Source organism: Myotis lucifugus, unplaced genomic scaffold (genome assembly GCF_000147115.1).
Source record: "Myotis lucifugus unplaced genomic scaffold, Myoluc2.0 scaffold_539, whole genome shotgun sequence".
Lineage (NCBI taxonomy): Eukaryota > Metazoa > Chordata > Mammalia > Chiroptera > Vespertilionidae > Myotis > Myotis lucifugus.
This window is the reverse complement of record NW_005871587.1, coordinates 157,994-168,354: the sequence shown is the minus strand read 5'-3', so window position 1 is coordinate 168,354 and position 10,361 is coordinate 157,994. Positions and strand designations below refer to the sequence as shown.

The 10,361-nt window shown below is 54.6% G+C and overlaps 2 protein-coding genes across 2 annotated transcripts in view; both read right to left on the bottom strand.

The window, feature by feature from the left end:
• The window catches only part of RAVER1 (ribonucleoprotein, PTB binding 1), a 16,553-nt gene extending 14,537 nt beyond the window's left edge, over positions 1-2,016 (bottom strand). Inside the window, exons 1-2 of the mRNA XM_006104052.3 lie at positions 1,732-2,016; positions 70-136 (exon numbers count right to left, since the gene is read on the bottom strand). Of these exons, the coding sequence (XP_006104114.1) occupies positions 70-136; positions 1,732-2,001 (337 nt within the window). The 5' untranslated portion in view covers positions 2,002-2,016. The remainder of the gene's footprint in view (positions 1-69; positions 137-1,731) is intronic.
• Positions 2,017-2,517: 501 nt separating this feature from the next.
• ICAM3 (intercellular adhesion molecule 3) lies at positions 2,518-9,165 on the bottom strand. Its single transcript, XM_006104050.3, is given in 9 exon segments — positions 2,518-2,734; positions 2,818-3,066; positions 3,178-3,432; positions 3,724-4,011; positions 4,343-4,544; positions 4,547-4,597; positions 4,600-4,640; positions 8,014-8,280; positions 8,877-9,165. Coding segments are annotated over 9 exon segments (1,632 nt in total). The 5' UTR covers positions 8,962-9,165; the 3' UTR covers positions 2,518-2,540.
• Between the last annotated feature and the right edge of the window lie 1,196 nt (positions 9,166-10,361).

Below are 10,361 nucleotides of genomic sequence, written 5' to 3'. Positions count from 1 at the left end.
CAGGCCAGAAAGCACCTGGCTTCAGGGACTGTCACCCTTGTCACTAGCCCACCCCACAGCCCCACAAACCTGTCCCTTTGTATTTGTCCACAAAACAGTACTTGAGCTCATAGTCGCTGAGCAGGTCGTGCACTTCCTGCAAAGACAGAAGCCAAAGGACAGGGAGTCACCAGGGGCTGACGGAAGCAATCCAGCGCAACCTTCACATGGAACAGCTACAGAGGCAGGTCAATTATAGTCCCCATTTAACAAAGGAGGAAACTGAACTCAGAGCAGTTACTTGCCCAAAGCCATTGAGGCCACACCTGGCAGAGCCGGGATTCAAAGTCTAATTGCAGATCCCATGTTCTTAACCAACACAAAATACTCTTAGAGAGTCAGGTGGGTCTGAGTTCAAGTCCTAGCTCTGCCATATGCCATTAGGGAAGTTGTTTAACCCAGGGGTCGCCAACCGGTGGTCCGCGAGGTCCAAAAGGTTGGCGACCGCTGGTTTAACCTGTCTGACTGACCCTCAACTGGAAGCCTGACTCCTTTCAACATTACAAGTTAGGTAATAACAAACCCATCTTGCAGATGAGGAAACAGGCTCAGAGAGGTGAAGGTCAAGACAGCGGCAGGAATGCCACCCAGGGGGACCTGACTGCGGACCCCGTATACTTGAAGCCCACACTGGGCGGCTTCACGTGCTTCCCAGTTCCCTCCCGCTGACACGGCCGCCTTCTTGTATGCCAGCTGCGGGGGCGAGGCTCTACGGCCTGCTGGTGCCAGATACACTGTGCACCCTGCAGGAGAGACAGTGTGTTCCCAGCTAAGCGATGGCAGGTGCTAGGAGGAGGGCTGACTCTAGGAATAAACCAGACCATGCCTAGTGGCGCTTGCCCCAGGTCTGTCCCCAAGTCACGCCCTCCCCACACTTTGGTGGCCCTACCACCCACGTGCCCACCGACAGGGAGGGTGAGCCAGCGGCAGATGTGTCGGTGGCCCAGAAAGGAGGAATCCTGAGCAACAGGAAGAGAGAGCCCCTTCCACCACCGCAGGGCAGGGCAGACCAGATGCAATCTCCTTGGGTCCAAAGAGCACTGGAGAGCCCTGCACCCGCAGGCCCCAAGAGAAGAGCACCCCTGGCCAGACCAGCCAGGGGGGGGGGGCTCCACACAACACGGGCCCCTCCTTTCTTTCAGGTCTGTGGGCTGGAAGCAGGAGACCCCTTTTTCCAAATAAATTCTGGGGCTTTGGGAAAAGAAAGACCTCGGGAGCTGCTACAACTTCCGATCTATCTCTAAGAGGAGTTCATAATCCGTGCTCTGAGCCAGCCCTGAACTTCTGACTATGCGGTCTCGCCACCTCATGGCAGAGGGGAATGAGGATAAACACAATCAGAGCAGGGAGCTCCTGGCGTCTCTATCCCCACAGTCCCGGTCTAGCTGCCCATTCACAATCCCCCAACGTGGCCAAGGCTGCCCGCCCACTTCAATCACTAGCGCTCTTCCAAGCCCGTGGTCGCCGTTTACAACATCCTCCCTCAGTCCAAAGTTGGTTTCTCCCTCCATCACCGCCCCCCCCCCGCAACAGTCCGCCCTTGGTCTCTCCCAAACCCTCATGGATCCTGCGTTCGGACTCTCCCGCCGACGCCCCCTACACCCGAGCACGCCAGCGTCGGTGTTGCCTGGTTCCCCCCGCGCACGCGCACGGTGGTATTTCCCGCCACGCTCCCACACCGCCCCCCCATACCTGGTTGGTCACGTCCCCCGGGAGGCCCCGGATCAGTATCTTGCGGCGGTTACGGAACTGGCGCTCGGTGTGTTCCAAGCGTTTCCTGATCTCCTCTGGATCTAGCGGCTGCAGTTCTTCTTCGGGCGCCCGGCGCTCTAGGGCATCATCAGCTTCAACCTCGGCCACAGGCTCCGGACTCAGCGGGGGCCGGTGAGTAACGGACACGTCGGCCGCCATCTTGGGAAACCCGGCGCCTTCTGGGACCAGCGAGCCAGGGCGGAGCGGCATAGAGCGGCAACGAGGGCGCGTCCGCCTATTGGCCGAAAGAAGCTCCTCCCCTTCTCTTCAAATCTCTCAGCCCATTGGCTAGGGCGCAGCCCGCCTCCCAGAGTTTACGCCCTCTCGGCGCACAGCCTCCGCCCCTTCCACCGCTGAGATGTCACTCAATGACGCTCAGCGCTGTTGGGGATCCCCTTAGCGCAGGTGGAATCCAGCCTTAGACTCCGGCGGGGCTGGTGTGGTTCAGTGGTTGAGCATGGACCTATGAACCAGGAAGTTACAGTTCGATTCGCGGTCAGGGCACATGCCCGGGTTTCAAGCTCGATCCCCAGTAGAGGGCATGCAGGAGGCAGCCAATCAATGATTCTCACTCACCATTGATGTTTCTATTTCTCCCTCTCCCTTCCTCTCTGAAGTCAATTAATATATATATATATTTTTTAAAGCCACAGACTCCGGATTTTGAGCACTTTATTGTTGCAGAACCTGATGATAAAGCCAACCCCCCCCCCCCCCCCCCCCCCCCCCCGTTGTCTTTGGCTGGAGGCTCAAGATGGTGGTTCCCCCAGAGGCTCCTCAGCCGTTTTAGATGTGAGGGGAAACTCAGCGTTTCCCTGATTCACATGGTAGATGTCTCTACGCTTGTGCACCCCGAAGACGTAAATTGAGGCCGGGATGGCAGCCACAAAGCCCAGGATGGTCAACACCGCTATGACGATGGTAATGGTGACGGGGTTCCGCTCTGTGTAGAGAAGCAAGGAGTAAATACTCGTACCCCTGGCTCTAGGCTTGCCCATTTAGACCCGCAGGCCCCCCTCAGCTCACCTTGAACTTTCATCACCACAGTGACAGTGTGTGTGCCCTGTGAGCTGGCCGCCCGGCAGTTGTAGGTACCACTATAGTTTAACCTGACACGGAATGGGATCCCAATGGGGACCTGGGCCATGGAGCCTTCGTGAAAACACTGTAGCTGGGGATCTGGGTTGCCCTGGGCTTGGCACTGAAGGATTTGGGTCGTTTTTTCTTTCCACATCAAGTGCTGAGGACATCTGGCTGGGTCAATCTTGGGACCATCTGTGGGACCACCAAATGATCAGACAAACCCAAGGTCCAGTGGGGCAAGAGAGAATCAAGTCTCTCCAAATCAGGAGAGCAAGGAATTCAGGGTCAGAGTGACCTACTCACACAGTACACGCAGCTGGACGCTCCTGTTCTTGTGCAGGACCACCCCGTCCACCTCAAGGGCGGCACTGCAGAAGAAGCTGCGTCTGTCGTCCCTCTCACTGGCATTTAGCTGAAGCAGCGCGGGCTGTCCCGGGGCTGCAGCGGGAACTCCGTCCAACGTGACCTGGACTCGGGCTCCAGCAGCGCAAGTCACATTCACTATGGTCCCCTGACGGACAGTGGGCTGGCTCAGGTTCATGACGGGCCCCCAGAAGCCTAAAGGAGTAGCATTGCCTGGGCGTTTGCTATCCACTCCCTCACATCCACTAAGCCCAGCCCTCCACCCGAATTTTTCCCCTCGGGGTAACCAGGCCTTGCCTTTTAGCTACTCTGGGGCCCCCCCTAAGTTGGGGCACTCGGCCGTCCTGGAATGAAGGCCCCTGCCCCGCCCGCGCGGCAACTCCTCCCACGTTGGCTTGGCTTCTCCTGTGCCTTGCCCTTTGGGCTAATGACGCTCAACCCCCTTGCCCTCACCTCTGCAGCAGTTTTGGCCCCGGCCCCTCTTACTGTAGATGGTCAAGTTCTCCCGAGTCTCCTGGCTCTCGCCTCCCAGGGTCACATTGCAGACAATCTCCTGAGCCCCCTCCAGCTCCGCGCTCGCTGTGGCTGTGGCCCTGGCCGTCAGCTTGTCACCGTTGCTCTCGACTGTGGCATTCAGCATCTGGCCCCCCAGCGCCAGGTGGACCTGGGCCTCTGAGGCCGGGAACAGCCCGTCCAGGGTGCAGGTCACGGCCTGGGATGTTCCCACCTCCAAGAACCGGGGAACCAAGAGACGCGGAGGCGTCACTGGCAGGACTGGGGAGAAGAGTGGGAGTGAGCTGGAGGTCTCACACAGCCGTGGACACCCCTTTCCCTGTGACACACTCATACCCCCCAACCAGGGTTCTTCTTTCCCAGGATACCCTGTAACCTGGATCACCCCCTTCCTAGGACACATCTATCTGCACATACTCCTCAAAAATTCCTGCCACCATGGGAATTTTTGAGGCCGCCCGTCCAATGGCCAAGGGCAGGCCTTCCCGGAAGCCCTTGAGGTCCAGGCCACCCCATTCTCAGGAACCTCAGGGCCAGGGCACCCCTGCTCTGGCTCAGCTCATCACCCACACTCTGCAGTCCCTTCCCTCACCGAAGGTTCGGAGCTGCCTGGGGACTGAGCTGTTCTGGAACAGTCCCAGCCCTTGGGACCGCAGGTCCAGTTCCCAGCGGCAAGAGAAATTGGCACCGTGATCATTTCTGCTGGCTAGCACCGTGGTGGTGACCCCTCCAACCGCCAGCTGCTGGCTCAGCACTCCTGCCCCGAGCAGCAACACGGAGAGTTGGGCTCTGGGGTGCTTCTGCCTGCCACCCTGCAGCGCAAGGTGAGGTTTTTGCCCACAGGATTCTCAGGGGGGGCAGGGGTGCTAGCTCTACACGCTCTGGAAACTCTGCGGGTGGGTGGTAGAGGGAGGGGAGAACAGAACTTACCAGTCAGCCTGGCAACCCCCACCCAGGGAGTGGAGAGACCCGAGGGTGGCCCAGTGCAGAACTGTGAACTTTGAGTTGATAAACCTAGAGGGCTTAGAAATGGGCTAGTGGAAGTGTTTGCTATTGTCCTTAGCACCAAGATGATTATTTCCTGTTTTGTCAGACAGGGAAATAAAAGATTTGTTTACAAGGACCTTACGGTAAAAAAAAAAAAAAAAAAAAAAGGAGCCCTGGCATGTTTTGCTTCGGGACCGAAGGGTCTCCAGCTGATTCCCCGTCAGGGGCACCTGCCTCGGTTGCAAGTTCTGCAAGTTCAATTGGGGGGTGTGCGGGAGGCAACCAATCGATGTGTCTCTCTCACATTGATGTTTCTTTCTCTCTCCCTCCCTCCTCCTTCCCTTTCACTCTGAAAATTAATGGAAAAAATATCCTCGAGGTGAATTTCAAAAAGAAAAAAAGAAAGGGAAAGGGTACTAACGCCTATGACCACTTACGATGTTAACAGCAATTATAAAAGTTCCTATTTAGAGCTTTCCTTAGATTTTGCAAATGTCATCCAGGCATCCACCTTCATTCACATAGCAACTGAGTAAAATGTTCTCTATTATTCTTTTTACAGATGGAGAAACAAGCCCAGAGAGGTGATCTGCCCAGAGAGGCACATCCAGGAAGGGGCAGAACCCGGGTTAGAATGTGGGTCTCCCAAACTTTGGACCTGTCTGTCCACCTGCCTCTTTGGTGTCACATCTAGAGATTCCCCTGGCCCTCCTGCCAGCTTCTGGCCTGGACTCTGGCCTTGGCCTCTCTAAGAGCTTGGCCCAACCCTTCCCCATCAGTCCCAGGTGCTCAAGACTCCCACAGTCTACTTGCCTGGGGCAGCCTCTCAAGGTGCTCTGGCACAATCTTGGGGGGCCGGACCCCTCTAGGCTGGGTCCTCTCCCAGGTACAGCTGCAGTGCCTTTCTCAGGCACACAGACCACATCCTTAACCTCCTTGGGAAGCAACTTACGCTCACCTCCGACAACTCGAGTTTGGATCTCAAGCTGTCAGGCCCATGGACTGGCGGCTATGAAAAATCTTTAACATCTTACTACAATTTTAGAATATTTGACAAGGAGGCTTCCATCTTACTCTTGGGCACCACTGGTCAGGGGTAGTGTTATGCTGGTAAATTCTGGTTATGCTTGGGCTCTCGGGGGTGGGGTGGGAGAGCCCGGATAAGGAGCATTTGCCAGTTTCTGTGGTGTAAGTATCCCCACCATGGCTGATATCAAGCTACCCAAAGTGAGATAGAGTTGGGAAGAGATGAGCACAGTCAGACCTCATGAGCCAGGAACAACAGGCTCCCACACAGCACTGGCCAGAGGCACCTCACAGACACACAGATCCATACGGGTAGATAGACACATGCAGATGTACACATTACACAGAAATATATGTGGATACAAACATATGTAGACATGTAGACACAGACATCCACAGACACACAGATATTGAAACAAACACACTTGCCCCCACACAGAGATAACACAGGCAGTCACACATGGAGATATAGATACAATCATGGAGATACACACTGAGAGACAGACAGACAGACACAGGCACACACACACACACACACAAGCACTAACACATACACACATGTACACTCCCACAGACATAGACAATAACAGATACATATGCTATGGACACACATGTAGGTACACAAATACGTATAGACACTGGCACCCACATAAGAGCATACACATGGCTACTATACTTATCCACGAAGGCTTCACAAAACAGTAGGCACCGTGAGTGATCTAGTCTGTTGTATGCCTTTTTAAAAAATATGTTTTTATTAATTTCAGAGAGAGGAAGGGAGAGAGAGATAGAAACACCAATCTGCTGCCTCCTGTACGCCCCCCTACTGGAGAACAAGCCCACAACCAGGTCATGTGCCCTGACCAGAAATCGAACCGGGACCTCCTGGTTCATGGGTCCACGGGTCCACACTCAACCACTGAGCCATGTCGGCCGGATCTTCATTGATTTTTAGATAGAAGGGAGGGGGAGAGACACACAGAGAGAGAAACATCTATGTGAGGGAGACACATCAATTGGTTGCCTCACGCACACGCCCTGACTGGCCAAGACTCAGTTTGCAACCAAGGAACATGCCCTTGACCAGAATTGAACCTGATATCTTCAGTCTGCAGGCCAATGCTCTAACCACTGAGAAACCGGGTAGGGCAATAAACTATCTATATAAAAGCCTAAGTGACCGTCGCAACCGAAGGGACAACTGAACAGACTGCGTGGGGTGACCAGGCCAGCAGGGGGGTTAGTGAGGGGCGACCAAACAACTGAGCAGCAGGCTGTGTGGGGCAACCAGGCCGGCAGGGGGTTTAGGGAAAGATGACCAAACGACTGAGCAGCAGGCTGCGTGGGGTGACCAGGCTGGCAAGGGGGCAATTAGGGGCGACCAGGCCAGAAGGGGGGGCAGTTAGGGGTGATCAGGCAGGCAGGCATGTGAGTGGTTAGGAGCCAGCGGTCCAGGATTGTGAGAGGGATGTCCAAGAGGTCCTGTATTGGAGAGGGTGCAGGCTGGGCTGAGGGGACCCCCCCCCCCCCGTGCATGAGTTTCGTGCACCGGGCCTCTAATTCTAAATAAAAAAACAAATAAATAAATGCAGAGAAACTCTTGGGAGGATCCACAAGAAACCAGTGCCAGGGGGATTCCCAGTCTGGAAAGGAAGGCTTCACCTGTTAATAAGTCTTGGGAGCCAGACTGCCAGCTTCGCTGCTCAGGGGCTGTGAACCCGACAAATGACTCCACCCCACTGAACCTCCGTTTCCTTAGCTGTGAAATGAGGCTCATAAGTGCAGCGCTCCCCCTTCCCACCCCTCGCCCTGGGATCTTTGTAAGGATTGAGTGAGGGCTAAAGTGGGTGTATACACTTAAAACAGTGGTCACTGCCAGCAGTGCTAGGTAAATGGAGATTTGACATTGATATGCTTTTATACTTTTTTATTTTGGAACCCCATTAATTTATTACCTGCCATAAAAATATAAGTAATCAATAAAAGACATGTACTATCATTTTTAAATGCCTCCTGGGACCCAAATAAATTGATTTTACACTGCTGCTCTGTCATATGCTTGAGATGCATCTGTCTCTGTCTCTTTCACACACACACACACACACACACTCACACTCACACTCACACTCACACACTCACACATGTCCAGGTCCAAACTCTGGGTCAGAGTCCTGGTCCATTCCTGCAAACTCCAGGCCCACTCCCCCCCACTGCCTGAGGCCAGTCCCCGCCTCAGGCACATCCACTCACGGTACACTGTGATGTCAGAGGAGTCTGACATCTGCGAGCCGTTGCAGATGCCGGAGCAGAAGATCTCACTGTCACTGGTCACACTGCTGAGCCGGTAGGCCTTCCAGCCCAGGCCTTCGCCCGCTTCCTCCTTGAACAGGGATGTCTCCAGGCTGATGAGTTCCGGTTGGGGGCAATCTGTACTGCAGTTTACCAAGAGGGACCCTCCAGCAGGCACCACCGGGTTCTGGGGCTCCACCCGAAGCCGGAACGCCTGCCCCTGGGCACCTGCGGGAACACGGAAGCTCCGCTGCTGGACCCAGCGCCCCCCCAGCCCCTGCATCTTGAGGCCCTACCATCCAACACCTCCTCAACCTGAGATACGGTCTTTGCCTCCATGGTGCCTCCAATTCAGTGGGGAAGACAGGTGATGGATCAGAGACAGGAGAGCTCAGGGGGAGGCCTATAGGAAGGAGCTATAGGAGGAAGTGAATGAGGGAAGCTTCCCGGACGAGACAGTACAGACAGTTTTAAAGGGTACAGACAGTTTTAAAGGGTGAGTAGGAGTCAGCCAAGTGAAAGGGAAGAGTGATCCTGAAGTCAAAGTTTCAGATGGAGCTGAGAGAGAGAGAGAGAGGAGAGAGTTGGGTGGGGAGGACAAATCACATAATCACATGCAGGGACTGGGCCTCAGGAAGCCCTGGCTGAGTTAAGGTCCCACAACTTAAGGTCCCACAACTTTCTCTCCAGGACACTGGTAAGCCCCCAGTCAGATTTGAGTTTAAGGAAGTGTTTGCAGCAGGATGTGGGAAGTTTCGCTTTCTCCGGTCCCCCATTCTCTACCAGCCCCCAATTCTAGCCCCCCCGAAGTTGACTGGCCTTACCTGGAGCCAGCAGCAGGCAGCAGACCAGAAACAGAGAGATGAGCAGAGTCCAGCAGGCCCTGGGCAGTGGCCCCAAAGGCACCATGGTGGCCAGCCTATGGAGGACAGTGCCTTAATGTGGCACTGGGCAGGGCAGAGGGGAGCAGGCGGGGCCACCCAGGAAGCACAGCGGATAAGATTGCAGAAGTTCAGGGGCGGCACCTTGCCCAGGCCTGGGGAAGGGCGGGGGGGATGTTCTGTGGCCCCGGAGGTCCAGAGTGCGAACCCAGCTAGGGTCCAGGGAGGTGGAGGGCTCTAATGAATCGCCCACTGGGGGGGCCTCAGTTATACTTCTGGCTCCCAAATGAATGCACAGGAAATGAGAACTCAATCCTCTTCCTTTGTTCTCGGTAGGGGTGGGGGGGTTGGAGGGGGGGAAGACACCTCCTTCCTGCTGAACTTAGGTAAGTGTGAAATTGCGCAGACACTTCATTTCTTTCATATGACCTTCTCTCCTTTCTTTCCTTGTGATCAAATCGGCCTCATCCCACTCCCTTTCACCTCTCCCTTGCTGGTCCACTCCCTTAATCACTAAGCCTTCAGGACAATGAGGTTCTGGTCGGCATCAAATAATCTTAGGAACAAAGCCTCGGGTCTAGTGACCACAGAGGAAGATAACATCTAGGCCTCAGTTGTATTTCAGCTCTAGACCCAAGAAAATGGACCGATACCACCCACCAAATCCTTGCAAAACCAGACAGAATGGAGCCATGGCTGACGTGAGGACCAGATGCAATGATCAGCTACCCCTTCCTTACCCTGGCCCACCAGCAACATTCCCCTATGTAGCCCATCCCCAGAAGCCATGGAGGAGCCAGGTCTTTGCACACAAGCTCCAGGCGTAGCACCATTCCCTTAACAAACCGGTACTTTCTTGGCTGCGAACTCACGTTTGCTTTGACACGAGCAGGTGACCAAACTCCTTTAGTTTAGTAACAAAGGCGAAGGTGTTCTGTTCCTAGAGAGAAAGGTAATGGGAGTCCGGCTGGCGTGGCTCAGTGGTTGAGTGCCAACCCATGAACCAGGAGGTTATGGTTCAATTCCGGGTTAGGGCACATGCCTGTGTTGGGGACTGGATCCCCAGTGGGGGGTGTGCAGGAGGCAGCCGATCAATCTCTCTCATCATTGATCTATCTATCTATCTATCTATCTCACTAACTCAAAGAAATCAATAAAAAATATTTTTTAAAAAAAGGTAACGGGAGACCACCTGCCTGTGTCCTTGAAGTGATAAGGTGGGATTTCAAGGCAACATTTCAAGAGAACAATGAGGGACTTCTAGGCAGGGCCTCAGGGATTAACGTGAGATCCAACATTCTTAGGGGACAAATAAGAGATTTGGAGGTGATAAAGAGGGGTCCCCTAAGATGAGTAAAGCCATGAAAATGAACAGAGCCCACATTTATTGGGCTCCTGTGCCAGGCTCTGTGTTGGCCACTGGAGTGG